This window comes from Capra hircus, chromosome 15 (genome assembly GCF_001704415.2).
Source record: "Capra hircus breed San Clemente chromosome 15, ASM170441v1, whole genome shotgun sequence".
In the NCBI taxonomy this organism is placed as follows: Eukaryota; Metazoa; Chordata; class Mammalia; order Artiodactyla; family Bovidae; genus Capra; species Capra hircus.
In genome coordinates, this window is record NC_030822.1 from 713,443 (window position 1) to 735,683 (window position 22,241).

At 50.7% G+C, this 22,241-nt stretch overlaps 1 protein-coding gene and 1 non-coding gene across 3 annotated transcripts in view; both read left to right on the forward strand.

The window, feature by feature from the left end:
• The window catches only part of OSBP (oxysterol binding protein), a 30,938-nt gene extending 18,938 nt beyond the window's left edge, over positions 1-12,000 (forward strand). For both annotated transcript variants that reach the window (XM_018059019.1, XM_018059021.1), the window contains exons 8-14: positions 796-1,041; positions 1,320-1,440; positions 6,072-6,175; positions 7,208-7,303; positions 8,012-8,193; positions 9,671-9,891; positions 9,970-12,000. In XM_018059019.1, the coding sequence (XP_017914508.1) occupies positions 796-1,041; positions 1,320-1,440; positions 6,072-6,175; positions 7,208-7,303; positions 8,012-8,193; positions 9,671-9,891; positions 9,970-10,112 (1,113 nt within the window). In that variant the 3' untranslated portion in view covers positions 10,113-12,000. The remainder of the gene's footprint in view (positions 1-795; positions 1,042-1,319; positions 1,441-6,071; positions 6,176-7,207; positions 7,304-8,011; positions 8,194-9,670; positions 9,892-9,969) is intronic.
• TRNAF-GAA lies at positions 17,755-17,827 on the forward strand. Its single transcript has one exon. It is a non-coding gene; the product is annotated as a tRNA-Phe (tRNA).

The following is a 22,241-nucleotide window of genomic DNA, read 5'->3' on the forward strand; positions in this document are numbered from 1 at the left end:
CTCTCTGGGAGTGGGGAGAATGAAGTCTCCCCTGCTCACTCCTCTGCCCCTGGGGGCTGCGCAGGGCCTGGCACCCCTGAGTCTCCGGCATGCGTGGACACCTTCTCCCCGAGAGAGGCACACATAGACACCCGCTCGCTTCATCCTGTCGTCGAGTGTCCTCAAGTTGGCTCTAAAACTTGAAGACAGGAGCACGCAGAGCCCTCTCCCGGCCCCCAGCATGAACACTCCTGGTCCAGAAGCGCAGCTGTGCAGCCTCAGAGGAGAGGGCAGCACCTGGCCTGACAGGGCACTGAGCTGGGTGCAGTGATGGCCCCGTGTGGAGCGGCAGCTGGCCCCTGCAGCGTGCCCCCTGTCAGGACTGCGTGCTCCTGGACTCCGCTAGCTTTCGTCTCCTCCGCAGAAGGGTGGCATGCCCAGCCTCCGCTCTGGGTGTCCTTGTGCTCACGTCCATTCCCCTTTCACTCACTCGATGCCTGTTTGATGCCAGGCGTCCGGGGCCACTGGATAGGCGGTGCTGAGCAGGAGAGGCATGGTTCCCATCTCAGCTTTCAGTTAGCAAATCAGTGCAGGTGGAGACTCCCCAGTCCCAGGCGCGAGCAGCTCACCACGGAGAATGGGCTGTTCTTTGGCTCAGAGCTTAGAGCGTCCCCACTGAGCAGAGGCTGCTTTCCCCAGGGATCTGCTTTATCGTCTTGACGTCTGCGTGTCTCCCCAACTGTGGAGAAAGAAAAGAAGAAATGGTGTGGTGTGGCTGTGCAGGCAAGGCGTTGACATCTGCTCTTTTCCTGACAGGTGAACTTTAACGAGCCCTTGTCCATGCTTCAGCGCCTCACTGAAGACCTGGAGTACCACGAGCTGCTGGACCGGGCGGCCGCGTGCGAGAGTTCTCTAGAACAGCTCTGTTATGTTGCAGCTTTCACCGTGTCCTCCTACTCCACCACTGTCTTCCGCACCAGCAAGCCGTTCAACCCACTCCTCGGGGAGACCTTTGAACTGGACCGGTTAGAGGAGAACGGCTACCGATCCCTCTGTGAGCAGGTGAAGGAGCCTCAGGACTGCGACACGCTTCCTGTTGGACGAAGGAGGGGTTTGGAGGGTTGCTCCCCACCCTGGGTGTTAGCATTTGCAGGAATTCCAGACCCCGTCAGCCCAGACTGCCTTCCTTTCCTTCAGGACTTCAGCCCTGGAGGCCCCAGTGTTCATCTCCTGCTGTGGGTGTGCGCCGTCCAGCGGGAATCTGGGGCGTGACTAGGCAGCCCCTAGGCAGATTCTCTCCTCCTTCCTGCCTGTTCATTTGAGCTCCCGGTCTCTTCCAGGTGAGCCACCATCCCCCTGCGGCTGCACACCATGCCGAGTCCAGAAACGGCTGGACGCTGCGGCAGGAGATCAAGATCACCAGCAAGTTTCGTGGCAAATACCTCTCCATTATGCCCCTCGGTAAGGCCGGCGCCTGGTAAGGATTGGTGCTCCGGGAAGGAAAGCCTTTCTGGCGGAACAGAGGAGGTCACTGGTTCCGGAGCCGGGAGCCTGGAGGCCTGGTTTGGGCCCTGAACCTGGGAGCCAGCTCTGCAGGTCACATAACTTCTCAGCCATGGGTGAATGAGGGCTGAGACTCTTTAGGGAGCCACTCAGTCACAGGTTCTGTGTCTTCTTAGCTTACGTTTAATGCATCTTTATTTGGGGGGCTTCCCTGGTGGCTCAGATGGTAAAGAAACTGCCTGCAGTACAGGGGAAGCAGGTTGGATCCTTGGGTCGAAAGGTCTCCTGGAGAAGGGAACGGCAGCCCGCTCCAATGTTCTGACCTGGAGGATCCCGTGGACCGAGAAGTCTCTCGGGTCAGCGAGTTGGGCAGGACTGAGTGGCTAACGCTTTGACACTTCCTTTTACTTTTAAGTGCTATTTTAGGACATACATCTCAGCGTGCATTTTAAAAATTGTGTCTGTAAACTGGTGGTGTTGCCCCTCGTTCCCTAGCAGGCAGCTTCTCTCCGTAGATCAGATCTCTCCTGTGACTGCAAGGTTAGGCTTCCGGGGAGCCCCTCCCCCTCCCTCCACCAGAGGAGTTAGGTATCGTTTATGTAACAGCCAAACTCCAGGTAAGGTGAAACTTTGTTTTAAAAGATCTTATTGGATTACAAGTTAATTTTGCACCAAGACCTAAAGGATCCCGCCTGGGAATAGGGATAATCCTGGTGTGCCATGTAAGCATGTCTGTACTTCAGGCGAGAAGCGGCGGTTATTCAAAAAGTGTAGCAGGCTCTCGGTGCTCTTTGGAAGTTCAGCGAGAGCAGCCACGTTTGACCCTGTACGTGCTGAAGAGCATGTGGTGGTCTGCAGGAAAGGAGACCCAGAGCAGATGGAGGGACCGCACAGCCTGGAGACGGCGGACAGCAGGCCCCTTTCAGGGGCGGAGCTGCGGGGCTGGGCTGTTGCAGGACAGCTTTCTGCCGCGCCCCGCCCGCGCCCCGCCCGCGCGCTCAGAACACGCAGTGCAGCAGGCGCAGTGCAAACTAGGCGTTAGAAAACAATCCAAGGACGTTGGGAGTGCAACTGCAGTGTTGACAGTATTGCTTCGTGGTTAATATGCAAGGGGCCCCAAGGTGAAAAGGAGACTAAGTGATTTCACACCTAATCTGCAAAACTGGAGTGTCAGTGGTTACGTTGCATGTGAATTTCACCCATGAAGCAGAGTTTCAGAGCACCCTGAGGCTCACTGAAGGGCTGGGTTCTATGTATTTGTTCTGAGTGGGCAAGAGCGGTAGACCTGAATGACCCGTGATCTGCTGCCCATTCTCTCTGTAATTGGACTAATTGCAAATCCCTTAAGGGGTAAATAACTATAGGAACATGATAAAAGCTGTGAATCCGAGTTTTTAAGAGTTCTAAAAAATTCTCTGTTCAGATTCCATTCCTGTGGTTTTTTAAGGATTCGCTATCTAGTGTATCTACCACATACTAGATGTAGTTCTAAGATGTTTGGGAAAATGTAAGTGAACGAAACAGAGATCTCTGCCTTTGTAGGGAAATTGAACAAAGAATTGACATAGCGACAGGAACCTGAGTACGGAGCATAAAGAGGGACTTCCAGATGTGGGCCCTGGGGATAGCTGTACTTCATGGCTTTGCATCCGCGACTTGGAAGGAGAACTGTGCAGTCTAATTTTCACATAATCAGGGATGTTCACCTCTCAGAGGGCAAATTGTTAAGCCGACAGACGTCACTGGCGAAAGAGGTACAGACAGGGTTAAAAGTGCAGCAGATAAAGTATGAGTATTCTTGTAAAGTAGACTGAAAAGGTTAGAATTCTTGCAGTCTGGAAAAAAGAATGCTTCTAGGAAACGCAATTGATGTTTCCAAAATTATGAAGATTGTGGTAGAGGATAAAGATGCGTTTACTCATCCACTCACTTTGGAACTGAGTGGCAGCTTGAAGCCTAAAGAGGTACATTTCAATAAGACTATTCTTTCATAGCTCGGAGCTCTCAGACCTGAGGAGAGTCACGGTCTGAGACTGTGGAGGGACCGCCGCTCAGCTTGTTGGTCTCCGTGTCGGGGGTGCTGGGCTCCACGCACCTTGAATTTGCTTCAGCGGCACTTGGGTCAAAAAATCCTCCTTTTGTATCTTATCCATTTTCCCAGTTTCTCCTTTTGCTTAGAGCGATTCATCCATCTATATTTATTATAATTACTGACTGATTAGGTGGGGGTTACATCTGCTGTGTTTTTTCTGTAGAGCTTAGGTCTTTTTTGTTCCTCTGTGCGTCCAGTAGTCCCTTCTTTGTAGTAAATAGGATTTTTCCAGTTCACCATTTAAATTCCCTGGTTATTTCTTTTACAGTGGTTTTTAAAGATATTTTTGTTGTGGTTACCCTGGGTATTAAAACCTTCTAATAACCTAGTTCAGATTAATACAGCTGAATTTCTACAGTATAGAAGAACTTTGCCCTTGTACGGATCCATTGCCTTCCCCTCCCCCTGTGCTTTTATTGCCATACAACCCATTTTTGTACATTGTAATTCCATCAACATTGTTTTAGAACTGTTGCTGTACATAATTGTCTTTTAATGATGGCTCAGATGATGAAGAATCTGCCTGTAATGCGGGAGACCCAGGTTCGATCCCTGGGTTGGGAAGATCCCCTGGAGAAGGGAATGGCTACCCACTCCGGTATTCCCGCCTGGAGAATTCCATGGACAGAGGAGCCTGGCAGGTGACAGTCCATGGGGTTGCAGAGAGTCAGACACGACTGAGTGACTCAGCACTTACTGGTCTCTTAATTTCTTGAGGTAGATTTAAGTTACTGTCTCAGGTGTTTTCATTTCAGCCTGAAGGACTTCCTTGAGTATTTCTTGAAGATGAGATCTGCTAATGATGAGTTCTTTCGGCTTTGTTTTTCTGGGAATGTCTTGCGTCCGCCTGTGTGTGTGAAGGATGGTTTTGCTGGACGGGGCCTTCTGGGCCTGGTGCTCTTTGTCTTTCAGCCCCTCGGCTGTGTCCTGCCGCGGCCTCTGGCCCCGTGGCCTCTGCGGGGCCCTTGCTCACGCTGTTCCTTGCAGGCTGGACGACTCCCTTTGGCTCTTTCTAATTGGATTGTAGTGGGTGTGTGTGTGGCACTCTTTGAGTTGATCCTGCTTGGCATTCAGTGAACTTCCCAGATGTGTAGATGAGTGTTTTTGGTCAAACCTGGGGGATTTTTGGCCAGTATTTCTTCAAGTGCTCCAAATGTTATCACCACTTCTGGCAACTGTTGTGTTAAATAATTGCCACTGATTGTTTTGATACTTGCCCCAGGAAAGAAGCTTTTTGAAGTGAGCTGGTGCTGGATCAGATCCAATAAAGATCAGCCCTGTGAGTGGGACTTAACAGGGGACTGCCAGACAGGTCAGATAATGACAACTTTGGAGCTGGGTTCTGGGGGGCTTCATGCTGCTCTACCCTCTTCAGTGCTTGCTGGCCTGCTGGCTGGTCTTCCTGGTTATCATGACGGTGAGGCTACCAGTTTCCAAGGCTTCTGCTGAGCTGGGGAGAGGGCGACAGGACAAGTTACAATACCACACAGCTCATTTTGCTGCTGAGATTCAGCCCTTTTTCTTGAATAAATGCTTCTTGGATTACTGTAAGCCTTTGGTTAATTTCCAGAGTTATGAAGAAGTTGATTCAGATCGTTTTTGCTGTCCAGGGGCCCAGCTGAGGCACCGCACTGGCAGACACCTCCAGGACCCTCATGAGTAACAGAGACACTGTCACTTGGGAAATTGCAAGGGTTTAAATGTCGGACAAAGACCAGACGAATTCTTTACACAGCCTGGTGAACCAGTTCTGTCTGATCCTTCAGCCCTTGGTCTATCCACTACTCCTCTTTATTATTACTATTTTTTTCTATTAAGGCTCAAAGGTAGGGACTTCCCTAATGGTCCAGTGGCTAAAACTTGGCCCTCCAATGCAGTGGGTGCGGGTTCAGTCCTGGTCCGGCAGCTACGATCCCACACGCCTCGAGGCCAAAAGACCAACGTGTAAAGCAGAAGCAGTTTTGTAACAGATGCAGTAAAGACTTAAAAAAGCTAAAGGGTTATTTTTTAGAAAGGCCCGTATATGGACGGGTGACTCTCTTAAAGTCACACAGCCAGTTACTCACAGTGGGGCGTGTCCTCAGTGCTGCCCACCAACGTGCTCTTTCCCACAAGGCAGGTTTTTTCATGTTGGGGTAGATTTGACCTGCTCTTCTTAATTCTGCTGCTAGTATGGCAGGCACAGTCAGTGAAGACTGGGGTTTTTGCTTTCATTTTCATTTCTACTGTTGCAGAATACTGTTTCTCAGTTAAGCGGTATCAGTTGTTAGTGTTCATCATCCTTCATTGTATTTTATTCATATTTAACAAATTTAAAAATCAAGTGAAAAGTTCAATGCTTCCAACGTTTGTAAAGATTGTAAGTCCTTTCTGATGTACTGTTTTCTTTTTAAAAGTAAGAAGTATTGATAGAGTAAAATCAGCCCTTCATTATTTCCAGCCAGCACGTGCTGTTTTTCTAGCGTTCGGCTTAATGTGTGCCGCGCTCTGCTTCTAGGTAGCATCCACTGTATTTTCCATGCAACGGGGCACCACTACACGTGGAAGAAAGTGACCACAACAGTGCACAACATCATCGTGGGCAAACTGTGGATCGACCAGGTGAGCAAAGGGCCTCTGAGCGCTTCTGCAGCCCAGAAGTGCCCTCCTGTCCATCTCTGCGGGGCTCAGGACGCGGGACCTGGACCCAGACGGCCGCTCCTGCTCTCTGTGTTACTGAAGGGATTCCTCTCCGGCAGTAACCACACTCCCAACTGCCGACTTTCTGTTCCACATAATACCATCTGTAAATGGCCAGGTTACCGCATTCATTGGGTGACTGCTGTCCTAGGACTGTGTTGGGTGCCAGGAAGGCTCCGAGAGAGTAATAAGCAGAACTCCCACCCTCCGTCGTTTGATTGCGCATCAGACATTTATTGCCGGGTGGAATGTGGGGTCTTTGGCGTACCAAGTCAGATGGGGCATTTTCCCTCAAGAGTTATTTTATCATTGGAGACTTACGACAAATATGTGTAGGATGAAAAGTATTTGACAAAATGACCCGCATAAGAGGTACACTAAGATAGCATCTAAGTAATTATCGATTTGCTCTTAAGACAATGGTTGCAGTAAATTTAGGAAAAAAGGGAATATTGTCTGAGCAGTGGGAGAGGCTTCATAGTAGGTGTGGGAATGAAACTGAGTCTTCAAGAGTGGATTGGGGTTCACAAGATAGAAGGGAGGAGAGAATGAGATAAATAAGATACAGAAAGGCCCACCACGTGTAGTCTTGGAACTGTGAGTAGAATCCTTTGATTTAAGCACAGAGTTCATGAAGACTACGAGTGGAGGATTGGTTTGGGAAGGTAAATTATTATATGAATATCAGTGTGTGTGCTGAAGGTCGAATTACGCCACCTAATGTGGTGTACAACTTAAAATAAAGAAAAAGGTCATTTGGCCTTGATTGCAACCAGGAATACCAAGATGAGAAAAGCATTTCACAGCATCTCAAGAATGACTGAGACCTGAGTCTCCAGTGTACGAGCTCTCAACGTAAGACTGAAAAGAAAGGAATCACGTGGCGGGGGGCTTAGCATGTGTCCAGGTCATTCGGTCCTGATGAGACAATCCATGGTTCTGCTCTTTTCATAGTCTGGTGAAATCGACATTGTGAATCACAAGACGGGAGACAAGTGCAATCTTAAGTTCGTTCCTTACAGCTACTTCTCTCGGGACGTAGCAAGAAAGGTAAGAGAAGTTGGAATTAAAGTGTTTTTCAGCGAGTGTATGTCCTGCAGAAAGTCTGTTCCTTTGGAGCTGGCAGAGACGGATGTGTGTGTGTGCAAAAGATAGGAGTGGTAAAGGAGAACCTCAGCAAGAGACAGCAAGTTAGAAAGTGAAAGTCAAGAGCAGTGAGAGGTTAGAGTTGGCCCAATGGTGAGGGTGCTTTCATTGCTGGGCCCAGGTTCGATCCCTGGTCGGGGAACTAAGATCCTGCAAACTGAGCGAATGTGGCAAACAAACAGAAAGAGCCGTGAGAGCCTGAAAATGAGAAACGCTGCAGCAGGGCCAAGGGAAGGACCGCAGGGAGCAGGCACGGGGGTGCGACCCCTGTGAAGTCAGGCGAGGCTTCCGTTACCCCCGCAGCGGAGTTGTGCCGGGAGTTGTGTTGGGAGAGTGAAGAGGTCCGTCTGTGGTCTCTCTGATTTCTGGGGAAAAGAACACAGCATAATACCCAGTATGGTCAGGCCCTTCTGCATACGTCATACGGCAAAAACCGCCGTGCCACAGAGTGCAACAAAGCCCCATTCATGACGCTGTTCCTATGAGCAGTTGAGGCACACGCTCCCGGAGTAAGTGAGCGGCTCCCCGGAGTCTGTGCAGCAGGGTGCCAGCCGATATGACCCAGGGGCGCGGCCTCTGTGCCGCCCTCCTGAGCCTGCTCTCCACTCCTAGGTGACGGGGGAGGTGACCGATGCGTCGGGGAGAGTTCACTTCGCGCTGCTGGGCACGTGGGATGAGAAAATGGACTGCTTCAAAGTGCAGCCGGTCCCCGGGGAGAATGGGGGTGATGCCCGGCAGCGCGGCCACGACGTGGAGGAGAGCAGGGTGCTGCTCTGGAAGCGGAACCCTTTACCGTGAGTATCTCGCCGGCCCCTCCCCTGCCCTCCTGCTTCAGTCTGCGCGGACCAGCGCCAGTGTGGACGCCTGCAGAGGACCCCAGGGCGGCCCTGTGGGGTGGGGTTGTCACCTGCTTTGTCCCAGGAGAATTCAAACGACTCAGACCACACCTGCCAAAAAACAATTTGGTGTCTCCTAAAGGTCCTTTGGTGGAGAAGGAAATGGCAACTCACTCCAGTGTTTTCTTGCCTGGGAAATCCCATGGATAGAGGAGCCTTGCCTGGGAAATCCCATGGATAGAGGAGCCTAGCAGGCTGCAGTCCATGGGGTCGCAGAGTCAGACAGGACTTGGCGACTGAACATGCACACACCCAGAGGTCCTTCGAATTTTGATTGAGAAGAATATTTTTTTTGTAATTTAGAGCAAAACTGTTCAGAAGTGGCTGAGAAAGATGCCTACCTCCTGTGGCCTAAAGGCTTATGGCAATATGGCGGTCCCTGAGATAAGGCCCAGGACGTTGGGAGTAATTAAGGTGGAGGCTGCCATCGTTTGATATGTTCAGTCCTTCAGTTCAGTTCAGTTCCGTCGCTCAGTCATGTCCGACTCTTTGCGACCCCATGAATCGCAGCACGCCAGGCCTCCCTGTCCATCACCAGCTCCCGGAGTTCACTCAGACTCACGTCCATTGAGTCATTGATGCCATCCAGCCATCTCATCCTCTGTCATCCCCTTCTCCTCCTGCCCCCAATCCCTCCCAGCATCAGAGTCTTTTCCAATGAGTCAACTCTTCGCATGAGGTGGCCAAAGTACTAGAGTTTCAGCTTCAGCATCATTCCTTCCAAAGAAATCCCAGGGCTGATCTCCTTCCGAATGGACTGGTTGGATCTCCTTGCAGTCCAAGGGACTCTCAAGACTCCTCTCCAACACCACAGTTCAAAAGCATCAATTCTTTAGCGCTCAGCCTTCTTCACAGTCCAACTCTCACATCCATACATAACCACGGGAAAAACCATAGCCTTGACTAGACGGACCTTAGTTGGCAAAGTCATGTCTCTACTTTTGAATATGCTGTCTAGGTTGGTCATAACTTTTCTTCCAAGGAGTAAGCGAGGACGTTGGGAATAATTAAGGTGGAGGCTGCCATCGTTTGATATGTTCAGTCCTTAGTGATGGCCAAGGTTACCCCAGAACGTGGTAGAAAAGAGAAAAAGGAACCAAGTTTGAGGTTTTATTTAGTAGAATGTTTCAGTCTTCCCAATTTCGACTGAGCATAACCCACACCTGGGAAACCATCCAGCTGGGGGACCCCGGGAGGAGACGGGGGATGTGCCTTGGGAGGGCCGGGGGTGGCCCCGCCGGGTCTCTTAATTAGGCGCTCCGACAGGCTCTGTGGACACCTGGGGCTGTATCCCTGGGGCCAGCTCAGCTGTGCTCTAGCTCCCGGGGCTCTGGGCTCTGGCGTTGCCCGTCCCTCCCTGACCCCTGCCCTGCAGGAAGAACGCGGAGAACATGTACTACTTCTCCGAGCTGGCTCTGACCCTCAACGCCTGGGAGGCCGGCACCGCGCCCACCGACAGCCGGCTGCGGCCCGACCAGAGGCTGATGGAGAACGGGCGCTGGGACGAGGCGAACGCGGAGAAGCAGCGCCTGGAGGAGAAGCAGCGGCTGGCGAGGAAGAAGCGCGAGGCCGAGGCCATGAGGGCCACGGAGGACGGTAAGGGCGCCCCGTCGCGTGTCCGCGCCCCGCCTGAGGGCGGCGCCCGCGGCCCTGATCCCGCCTCCCGCCCTGCAGGCGCGGCCCACGACCCCTACAAGGCGCTGTGGTTCGAGCGCAGGAAGGACCCGGTGACCCGGGAGCTGACGCACATCTACCGCGGCGGCTACTGGGAGTGCAAGGAGCGGCAGGACTGGGACTCGTGCCCCGACATCTTCTGAAGGAGCCGCCGAGGAGGAGCCCGCGGACTGCTGCGGCGCTGCCGCCGAGCTCGTCTGTCTTAACCAATCACTTGTTGCGAATCAGTCACCGGAAGCAGACGCCGTTGGTGGTGATTGGCTGGTTGCCTTAGCTGATTGACCCTGAAATCAACCTTCTGGACCCCGCGTGCGTGTCGGGGAGGCGCCCCCCACGTCCCCAGAGTCGGGGGCCCCACTCGCGCCACCGAGATGCTGGCCCTCACCCCCCCGGAGCCGCCACTCAGCCAGGCCCGCGGAGCACGCTGCGGGGCGCCCGGCGCTGTGCCGCGGGAGCTGATCCTAGAGGTTCCCTCGGAAAAGAGACACGCTCAGACTTGGCGACGGAGCGTGGTGAGCGCCCTGCTGGAGCCGAGGCGGGGCCCAGGAGACTCCTGGGGTTGCGAGGGGCTCGTCTGCAGGACCGGGACGCGCAGAGGCCGTGCATGGAAGGAAGTGTCTTCGCTCGTGGGCACAGCCCGCGGCTGTTCTCCGCCTTCCCTGACGGCTGCCCGGCCTCTCGGGCGCGCAGGAGGGTCGCCTTTTCCTCGCGGGGCGGGGGGGGACTTTACGGACTCCCTCAGGCAGAGAGCTTCGGAGAACCCGGAGCACAAGGCCGCGTGGACACGGCTGGCCGCCGCGCTCGGCGCCCCCTCACCCCACCGTCCCCGCCGCCTTCTCTGCGGTCCTGGCTGCGCTCTCGCTCGTGCGCGCGCGCTCTCTCCCTCCAATCTCTCTGCTCCGGGCACAGTACCCGCTCAGGTTTGTGCCCCGAGGGACAAAGCATTACCTGCCCGGTTCTGACAGACTTCAGAATCCGAGAGAAGGCGTTTATCCCGAGTGAGTTTTCACCATCTCTCAGAGCCCACGGACTGAAGCCACTTTTGGAATAATGTGTTAATACCTGTATATTATATATATGTAGAGAAAAGGCCGAATTTTCTGTTTGATTTCCCTCCCTCCCGGTAAGAATCTTGCTCTCTGATCTCACTTGTCTCCCCGGAACTCTCGGACACACTCGTGCGGATGGGAACCCACCTTGGGCGGGCCCGTCGGCGGTCACCCGGCAGGGTCTGTGTCCGCGGGTCGCATCCTGGGCGCCCACTGCCGTCTCGGCTCCGCTCTCCTCACCCGCCTCTGCAGGATGAAGCCCTGGCCCTTGCCCAGCGTCCTGTCCTCCTCCGGGGGGAGAGTGGGTAGAGGGGCGGGAGGGGCGTTTCCCGCTGCAGCCCGCCTCTGTCCGCGCGCAGCGCCGCACAGCCGGTCCTCCTCGCTGGGAACTGGGGCCGGGTAAGAGCCGCGCCTGTTGGGCCCCGTCTCCTCCTTTTTCTGTCCCGCGTTTCGCTTCAGTTGTCTTCGTTCAGAAATCTGACCCCGTGCCGCCCTCCCACCCTTGGTTGAGGATCGCAAATCGAGGTGCCTTCCTTGTCTGCCCTTCCTTGGTGTTCTGTTAGTGTTCCGTAACTGCCGAGCCTCAGCCAGCGTGGGTCCCTGGGGGAATCATTCCAGGGGAAGCCGGGCCCGCAGGGACGCTGCCTCCGGGGACTCGCTTCCAGCACGAGCGAGGGGTTACGGCGCCCTGCCTCCTCCAGGGAGGCCCGCGGAAGCAGCGACCCGCTCCTGGGGTGGGTGCTTCGGCTGGCGGGACCCCTGGAGACCGAACTCCTGCTGTGTCCGCCCACCCCTGCCTCCTCTATCTGCACTACGTTTCCAGCCTGATCCTCAGAGTCCTGCTCAAGGAAGAAGCTTCGAGTCCTTCAGGTGAAATAAAGTCATACGGACGCAAAACAAAACTATATTTTCAGTTTTTTTTTTTTTTGCCTTATTGTTTTTTTTTTCCAAGAAAACTACTAAATTAAATAATTTTTAAAAAGTCAGATTGTTTGTCTGATTCACTTCTACTGAGTAGGACTGGCGGCGGGAAGAGGTGAACTGGCCCCATGGTGATTTGTTTTCTGGGAGTCAGGGACCTTGATCTTCGTGGGAAACAGTGAAAAACTGGGCATGGGCTTCCAGATGTTTGAATTTAACTTCACCCACCTGTATAAATTCTCAGGGTCTTAGCTGATCCACACAGGAATTCAAATTCTGTGTTTTGAAGCATAAGCAAGAGAGGTGATTGGAAGACCTTGGAAAGATGTCAGGACACGGAAAATGATAGTTTAGTTTTTCTCTGCAAAGTTCAAAGAGGGGAGAAGGTGGGCAAAGCGGTGGAAGGGGCTTGGAGACCTTGGAGGAGGGCAATGCCGATTCCTGGCCTGGGGGAGCGGTCCCTGTCCTCTGAGTCTGTGTCTCTGTGTCCAGGGTCCTGAGACGAGCGCTCAATGTTGCCTGACTTCCCCTTAAACAATGTTTAAGGCATTCATGATAGTTGTCGCTCTGACTATGAAGAAAGACGCCCAGAAAATAAACTAATTTACTCAAGGTCACGTAGTTGATTGGTTAGTCACACCACTGGAATTCCAAGCTGGGTTTGTTTAACCCTGGAGTTTGCGACCTCTGCAACCTTGTGTTCTGTGAGACACTGGGCTGGGAGGCAGCGGGTAGCTAAGTCATTTCCTCCTCCTGGGCTATACATTGTGAAGAAATGGGTACCTCTCTTTCCAGAAGCTTTTAATGTGGATGACACTGTGTCAGGAGTCCTACCTGAAGGAAGGAGCATTCTCGGAGTCCGTTCTCCTGACGCCTTCACTGCTCAAGGCTCTCTGCCCACAAAATCAGTTACATTGTCAGGGTTAATTTTTTCGAGCCTGGTTCTTGGGAAGGCCACTGATCTGGTACAAGTCATTTGCCCGATTCCCATTATGGGCTGGGTGTGAAGTATCAGCAGTGGTTTTTTCTGGCAGCTACAGCATGGTAGCAGACCCCTGACATTGGTGAGAGCTGCATCCTGAAATCTTGAACAGCAGGTGATGTGTAATTTCCGCCAATAGGGACACTGGAATGTACCCAAAACATTTCAACATCCTTTATTTTTTTAACTTATTATTTTGTGTTGGGGTAAAGCTGATGAACAATGTCGGGATAGTTTCAGGTGAAGAGTGGAGGGACTCAGCCATGCATATACGTGTATCCATTCTGCCCGAGTCAAATCCCCTCCCATCCAGGCTGCCACGTAATATTCAACAGAGTTAGTTCCATGTGCTGTACAATAGGCCCTGTTGGTTATCCATTTTAAATAAAATACAGCAGTGTGTGCATGTCCATCCCAGACTCCCCGGCTGGCCCTCCCTGCACTGTGACCCGCACAGCCGTAAGTTCATCTTCTAAGTCTGTGAGTCTCTGCTTTGTGAGTTCATTTGTGTCCTTTCTGTTTAGATTCCACATGTGAGGGGAGTCGTGCTATTTCTCCTTTTCTTTCTTTCTCCACTCAGGGTGAGGCTGTCTAGCTCCACTCCATCCTTTCAACGTCCTTCCTTCAGTCCTTCAAGGGGCTGCTGGGACATGCTGGGCTGGGACAGAGGTCCCTGGAGCCTACCCTCCTCATGATTCAGTTATGTATGACCTAGCAAAGTGACACGTTATTGCATCTATCAGGGAACTCTGCCCAGTCACTCAGTCCTGTCCAGCTCTCTGTGACCCCACGGACACCTCTGACCATGGGATTATCCCAGGCAAGCATACTGGAGTGGGTTGCCATTTCCTTCTCCACAGGGACCTCTGAAGTCCCACAAAAACATTAAACCTCTACATTTCAAGGATCTGCTCTACTTTCAGGGAGACAAATGAAAATCAACTTATAGTCCTAAAAGGAAGTGTAGAAAAATCACTAGAACGTATTCACTATAAGGTATATATCTTGTGAAGCTCTTAACATTGTTATAAAAACTTAAGAGTTTGCTTCTAAAGGTTTATAAAGCTTTTGCCCAGTAATATGCCCTGCCCTGTGGGAAGCATTCCCGAAGACGTCCATGGTTTTCCATTCCAAAGTTCATAAAATAAACGGTGGTTGCATTCACCTCAGGCTGTCCTCCCTACTGGTAAAGTGCTCCTCTTGGGGTTCACCTTGATTCCGCAGGGGAAGCTAACAAGCTGATCAGATGCAGTTTCCTTAAAGGTGAAAACTAGAGATAGCAGATTCTTCTATAAATAGCCTTGTGGAAGTCACACCTGAGTTTGATCAGGTAATTTTAGAAGTTAGTAAAGAACCAGATGTTTGGGCTTCCCTGTTGCCTCAGTACAGAATCTGCCTGCAGTGCAGGAGACACCGGTTTAATCCCTGGGTCGGGAAATCCCCTGGAGAAGGGAATGGCAACCTACTCCAGCATTCTTGCCTGGAAAATTCCATGGACAGAGGAACCTGGCAGGCTACAGTCCATGGGTCACAAAGAGTCAGGCACAATTGAGTGACTAACACATTCCAAAAAACCAGTAGGCCCTGAGATAGATATGGCTAAGTATGTCTTCATTCATTCATTAAACATTGACTTCCAACTTGTTACATAATATACATTAGGGATAACGAGCTCAGATAAATGGACAATTACAATCTAGGTTGATAAATGGCACTGTAGAGAGGCAACTCGCCTGTAGGGAGTGGGGGCGGGGGGGCTGATAAAGACATTCACGGAAGCCTTCCACAACCAGGAGAGTGTCTCTGCGTTGAGAGTTGCAAGTTAGAAGAAGAGCAGAGTATAAAATGCTGCATGGACCAAAAACTCAGGACCAAAATGAAGGAAAGCATCCTGAGTTTGGATGGCTCTATGAATGGCTGGAGTTTAGGGTCAAGGAGAGGACACTGATTCGCTGATGGAGAGAGGTGAATCACAAGTCATGCAAGTCTTTATATACTTTAGTGTTCAAAGAAGTCTTGGTTTTGTTTTCAGTGAGGGAGCCAGAGAGAGATCTGTAAGTAGGATCCTGAGTCCCAGTGTGGAAATGAATGATAGGCACTCAGTCAATCAAGAGGCTGGAGAAATTGTGAGAATGAGGTGCAGGAATCTCGCTAATATTGAACAGGAGAAATTGTGAGAATGAGGTGCAGGAATCCCGGTGATATTGAACAGGAATGAACAGCGCCTGAGCATGACTACTGGTGGAGAGCAGAGGGAAGGAGGAAGGAATCTGTATTTTTCCGGCTCTGGAAACTTGGATGGAAGGTGGTAGCAAGCTAAACAAGTCTAGAGGGAAAAACGGGCTCACTTGGGGCATTCTGAGTTGGAGGAGCCTGTGGAGAGCTTAAGGAAGCAATTTAAAACATGGGCCCAGATTCACTTTGCTGTGCACCAGAAGAGAACACAACACTGTAAATCAACTATATCCCAATAAAAATTAAAGTCATTGGACCAAATGTAATGGCTACATTTTTGCAAAAACTGAATGAGATGCTGAGAGGCTGCACATTGAAATCACCTGGAAGTTAGAAAAATATATAATTCTGAGCCCCATCTGCAGGGATTATTATTCAGTTAGAGCTTGGGCTACTGCAATTATATACACATATACAATATATGAATGCGAAGGGTCAAAAATTATGAAATGGGAGAAGGTGGGATAAATCAGCATATTAGGGGATATTATTAAACTACAGATTGCTTCTCAGGGTTTGAGAGAGGTCTGAGTCAATTCCATTTTTTGATGTTGTCTTTATGTTTCAAAATTTTTAAATGTCAAGATGAGATTACAAAAATTGAGGTTTTGTTGTTCAGTTACTAAATCATGTCTGACTCTTTCCGACCCGATGGACTGCAGCACACTAGGCCTCCCTGTCCATCACTATCTCCCAGGAGTTTGCTCAAACTCATGTCCATTGAGTCACTGATGTTATCTAACCATCTCATCCTCTGCACCCCCTTGTCCTTCTGCCCTCAGTCTTTCCCAGCCTCAGGGTCTTTTCCAAACAGTTGGCTCTTTATATCAAGTGGCCAAAGTATTGGAGTTTCAGCTTCAGTATCAGTCCTTCCACTGAAAACTCAGGGTTGATTTCCTTTAAGATAGACCGATTTGATCTCCTAGCAGTCCAACGAACTCTCGAGAGTCTTCTCCAGCACCATAATTAGAAAGCATCAATTGTTTGGCGCTCAGCTCTCTTTATGGTCCAACTCTCATATCCATACATGACTACTGGAAAAACCATAGTTTGACTACAAGGACCTTTGTCAGCGAAGTGATGTCTCTGCTTTTTAGTACTGTCTAGGTTTGTCATAACTTTTCTTCCAAAGAGCAAGCAACTTCTAATTTCATGGCTGGAATCACCATCTGCAGTGATTTTGGAGCCCAAGAAAATAAAATCTGTCACTGTTTTCACTTTTACCCCATTTATTTGTCGTGAAGTGATGGGACCAGATGCCATGATCTTAGTTTTTTGAAGACTGAGTTTTAAGCCAGCTTTTTCACTCTCAGCAAGAGGCTCTTTAGTTCTTCTTCATTTTCCGCCATAAAGGTGGAATCATCTGCATAGCTGAGGTGGTTATTTCTCCTGGCAATCTTGATTTCAGCTTGTGATTCATCCAGCCCCTCATTTCACACGATGTACTATTCATATAAGTTTAAATAAGCAGGGTGACAATATACAGCCTCAACAAAATTGAGGTACACTTTAAATATTTAGATTTAGCAAATCAATGCTTTTTAACATAGAGATACCATGATATTAAAAAGCAGAGACATTACTTTGCCAACTAAGGTCCGTCTAGTCAAGGCTATGGTTTTTCCAGTGGTCATGTACAGATGCGAGAGTTGGACTGTGAAGAAAGCTGAGCACCTAAGAATTGATGCTTTTGAACTGTGGTGTTGGAGAAGAGTCTTGAGAGTCCCTTGGACTACAAGGAGATCCAACCAGTCCACTCTAAAGGAGATCAGTCCTGGGTGTTCTTTGGAAGGATTGATGTTAAAGCTGAAACTCCAATACTTTGGCCACCTCATGTGAAGAGTTGACTCATTGGAAAAGACTCTGATGCTGGGAGGGATTGGGGGCAGGAGGAGAAGGGGATGACAGAGGATGAGATGGCTGGATGGCATCACCGACTCAAAAGGACGAGAGTCTGAGTGAACTCCAGGAGATGGTGATGGACAGGGAGGCCTGGCGTGCTGCAATTCATGGGGTCGCAGAGTGGGACACGACTGAGCGACTGAACTGAACCCTGACCTTATGTATAATACTTCATTGGGAGGCAATATGGAAAATTTACATTGGAAATCTTTACAAATGGCCTTCCTATCTGTTCTCTTCCATACATGTCTTGAGACCACTTTGACAATATCTGAAAAATTCCAAATGTTCATATCTTTTGGCTTTATGAAATCTGCCTTCTCAACAAGAAAAACAAATACAAAAGGATAGTCATTACAGTATTGTTTTTAATAATGAAAACTGAGGGAAAAATAAAGATGTCCATCATTAGTAATTTGATTAAGTATATTGTGTTATAGCCACACAACCAATATAGTGTAAGCATTAAAAAGAATGAAATAGGTCTACATAGCTAACATGAAAAAAGTCCATGATTTATTTTTACATGAGAAAAACAAATAGCAAGGTAGTTAGAAAAAGAGAAAAGTAAAATTATTACTTTTAGCTTATAAATAGAGGCCTTGCCTACCTCCTGCTAAAGGTATATCCAAATCCTTTTGCTACAGTGGAGCAGATATTTAATTACAGATGCGAGGAGGCCACTTTCCAGAAGTTGCCGAAATAGCTCAGTTGGGAGAGCGTTAGACTGAAGATCTAAAGGTCCCTGGTTCAATCCCGGGTTTCGGCAGTGGTTTTAGGCGTCACCACCAACAGATATCCCATGAATACCCTCTATGGTTTGTATCCTTGTCTCCCCCGTCGGTAAGGGGGACCTCATTTGCCCTTGGATGGACAGGAAGCACTGGTCCTTGAACCCTTGCTTTTAAGCTGGTCAATATCAAGTCAGTGTCCCTTTCCCTGCCCTTAAGTCTGTGAGGAACCAGCTCTCCCCAGGCACCACGGGCCCTTATTTTTTCTTTAAATTTATTTTTAGTTAGAGGATAACTGCGTTACAGTAGTGTGTTCCTTTCTGCAGTCAGCCGTAGGCAGACATGCCCCTCCCTCGTGAACCCCCCTCACCCCCACCCCACCCACCCCTCCAGGCGTCACAGCCCAGATTTGAGCTCCCTGCCTCTGCCGGCCAGTTCCCAGCGGCTCTCTGTTTCACATGTGATAATGTGTATTTTTCAGCGATACTCTTGGACTCGTCCCTCCCTCTCCTCCCCTGCCTGTTCCCTCTGTCTGCGTCTCCACGGCTGCTCTGCAAAGAGGTTCTTCAGTACCATCTTTGTAGAGTCCACACACACGCCTTAACATACATATGTTTTTTCTCTTCCTGACCTACTTCACTCTGTATAATAAGCGCCAGGCTCTTCCACTTTATTCCCTTTCTAGCTCATCCTGCCTTCCTGGTTCAGACCATGCTCCGATCTTCCCCGCGCGTCTGGGGTCGGTGGCTCCCGGCTCTGCAGGTGGGTTTTGCGGGCAGGGGGCCGCCACCTGCGGGGTGGGGGGCTGCCCTTGGGGGTGGCCACAGCCTGCGCCCTCTTTCTGCCAAAGAGACCCTCAACTGCAGCTTGGTTTGATGGCACAAGGACAGCTCTCGGTGATGGTGGCGGTGGCCGGGTGAGGTGGGGTGAGGGGTTGGAATTCCTTTCTGTTTTATGTCTGCACTAGGGTTACCAAATCAAACACAGGGCGCCCAACTGAATCTAACTTTCAGAGAAACAAGGACTGTTTTTAGTATAAGCATGTCCCAAAGAATGCACAGGACATAATAACTGCATACTCGTTATTTTTCTGAAATTCACATTTAACTAATTTTATTTGCTAGTCGCAAACCGCTGTTGTGCATCCCATACCCACACTGCTCTGCACTGGATGCGGCCTCCCACCCTCCCCCACCCCCACCCTGAATGCACCTCGGCAAAGACACTCAGAAACTCTCATCAGGAGGAACTGGGGTTCAGAAGAGACTGGTAGTTTCTTGTTCTTAACAACTGGCAGGTTTCAAAAGGCATCAGTTGATTTGTTCTGATCACCACCAGACAAGACCTCGGGTGGGGACCACCAGGGAACACCCTGGAATCAGCCATCTTACCTGGTTCCAGGTTTCCAGTGCTGCCCACGTTGGTCTGGGATGGCGGTGTCAAGGAAAGGGAGATTTGAAAGCTCTGGACTGAATCTTGAAAACAAACAGAAAACATCGAAAAATTTGTTGAGATAATGAGCCACTTCATTCAAGGCAGTGCAACGGCACACACAATTAAAAGTGTTAGTCACTTTAGTCGTGTGCGACTCTTTGCAACCCTACGGACTGTAGCCCACCAGGCTCCTCTGTTCATGGGATTCTTCAGGCAAGAACACTGTGTTGCCATGCTGTCCTCCAGCGGATCTTCCTGACCCAGGGATCCATCAGGGGTCTCTTCTGCATTGGCTGGAGGGTCTCTGCCACTAGGGCACCTGGGAAGCCCCATGGACCACCCACTCTCAGGCAAGCCTCCATTCTTTGCCAGCTCCCAGGCTGGGACACAGGGAGAGAGGAAGGAGGCCTACACCTCACATTCTAAAAACTCAAGATGTGATGAAAGTCAGCATGGAGGACCTGTGATTTGCTCTCCCCTTTCTGTTAACCTGTGCCAAGAGAGCTGCTGAGGAGGAGCTTCATCCCCTAAATCTTTCTGCTTTTGGGTGGAAGGATGCATTTTGATAAGGGACTCTGAAAAAGTCAATGATGATCAAAAGAAAGGAAAAAAAACAGTGGATTAATGTCAGGCAGAACAAACTGCATGATTTATGTCAGCGCGTGTAATAGTGGATTTGATGTGTCAATATAGCTAGCTCTGGTACATAAATGCCGGGTAAGATGGTGCTGTGAAGGTATTCTTTAGATGTAATTAACATTTAAATCAGTAGACTCTGAATAAAGCAGTGGATTACCTCCATAACGTGGGTGTGCCTCATCCAATTATTTGAAGGTTTAAGAACAAAGATTGGGGTTTCCTAATGGAGAAGGAACTCTCTTCAAGACTAACACTGAAAATCTGCCTGAGCCTATAAATGGCTGCCCTGCTGAAGTTGACCTAGACACTGCAAAATCAACTCTCACCTGAATTTCCAGCTTGTTGTCCAGCCCAGTAGATTCTAAACTTGCCAGCCCCCACAATCCCCTGAGCCAATGAAATAACAGTCTCTCAGTCCTGTGTGACATATTGTGACCCTATGGACTGTAACCTGCCAGGCTCCTCTATCCATGGATTTTCCAAGCAAGAATACTGGAGTGGGTAGTCATTCCTTTCTCCAGGGGAAATTCTCAACCCTGGGATCGAATCTGGGTCTCCTGCATTGCAGGCAGATTCCTTCCCGTCTGAGCCACCAGGGAAGCCCCGATAATATAAGCCTCGATCTATCCACCAGGATGCCGCTGCTGCTAAGTCCGTTCAGTTGTGTCCGACTTTGTGCGACCCCATAGATGGCAGCCCACTAGGCGCCTCTGTCCCTGGGATTCTCCAGGCAAGAACACTGGAGTGGGTTGCCATTTCCTTCTCCAATGCATGAAAGGGAAAAGTGAAAGTGAAGTCGCTCAGTCGTGCGGACTCTCAGCAACCCCATGGACTGCAGCCCACCAAGCTCCTCTGTCTACGGGATTTTCCAGGCAAGAGTACTGGAGTGGGTTGCCATTGCCTTCTCCGGATCCACCGGGATGGCATGCTTTAAAGTGTTACACACAGGTAAGATGGAAGGATAAGATAGTTATTAGTGCTCCTGAGGAAAAAGTGCTCTGAACAACGTCAACCACCTCGGGACCATGAGGGTGGGCAATATATTCCTAGGAAATGTTGGGCCTTTGCCTTAAAAAGGCAAACTCTCCCCAGTTCCTAGCCTGAAGAATCTCTTCCAGAGGTATTTAGATAGAAATAAGAGGCCGGGGGAAGACAGGTGTTACTTGCCTGCATCAGCAAGCTTGAAAGGCTGGCACACTCCTACTCGCCTTTCATGGCACACTTCTAATTCTCCCTGCACCCCTGCTGGCAGGTCCTTCTCTCCTTGTCTTCTATGCATTCTTCTGTGTTATCTGAGCAGTTCCATATTCCTGTATTAAAGCATTAATTACACGGCCCCAAAGGTCCCTAGACAGCATATTAGAAAGCGGAGACATTACTTTACCAACAAAGGTCCCTCCAATCAAAGCTATGGTTTTTCCAGTAGTCATGTATGGATGTGAGAGTTGGACTATAAGGAAAGCTGAGCACCGAAGAATTGATGCTTTTGAACTCTGGTGTTGGAGAAGACTCTTGGGAGTCCCTTGGACTGCAAGGAGATCCAACCAGTCCATCCTAAAGGAGATCAGTCCTGGGTGTTCACTGGAAGGTCTGATGCTGAAGCTGAAACTCCAATACTTTGGCCACCTGATGGGAAGAGCTGACGCATTGGAAAAGACCCTGATGCTGGGAAAGACTGAAGGCGGGAGGAGAAGGGTATGACAGAGGATGAGATGGTTGGATGGCATCACCTACTCGATGGACATGAGTTTGGGTGGACTCCCGGAGTTGGTGATGGACAGGGAGGCCTGGCGTGCTGCAGTCCACGGGGTCGCAGAGTCGAACATGACTGAGCGACTGACGTGAACTGAATTGAAAGGCCTGCTTCCAGCTCTACAGTGGACCCACAGCGCAGGGGAGGGAGCACCAAGGACGGGGCGGGGGTGGGGGGTGGTCAGCCAAGCGCCTCCCAGGGCGCGGCGTGACGAGGCCCACAGGATCGAAAGGGCACCAAGGGCTCTGTGGCGCCGAAACAGGCCGCGTACCGAGGGTCGCGGGGTCGCGCGGCTCCCGGAGCCCAGGGCGGGGGCGCTCCAAGGCTTCGGGCCGGAGCCCAGAGCGCCGCCCTCAGCTAATCCGTCTCGTGGGCCCAGGACGGCGACAGGGAAGTGCCGCGTGGCGCTCCTCGGGCGAGGAAGCCGCCTCAACCCCGCCTCGCGCGCTGAGCCGCGCCTCCGACCCCGCGCGCTCCGGGGTGAGGGCGCCGCGCGGGGTGCGGGCCTGAGGGCCGGCTTCTCCCGCCTCAGGTTGTGCAGGTCTCAGGAAGCACGTCTGCCAGGGGGTCTCGACAGAAAGGCGCACCTCTTCTGTTTCACCGCAGAAACCTGCCTTCGGCGGCCA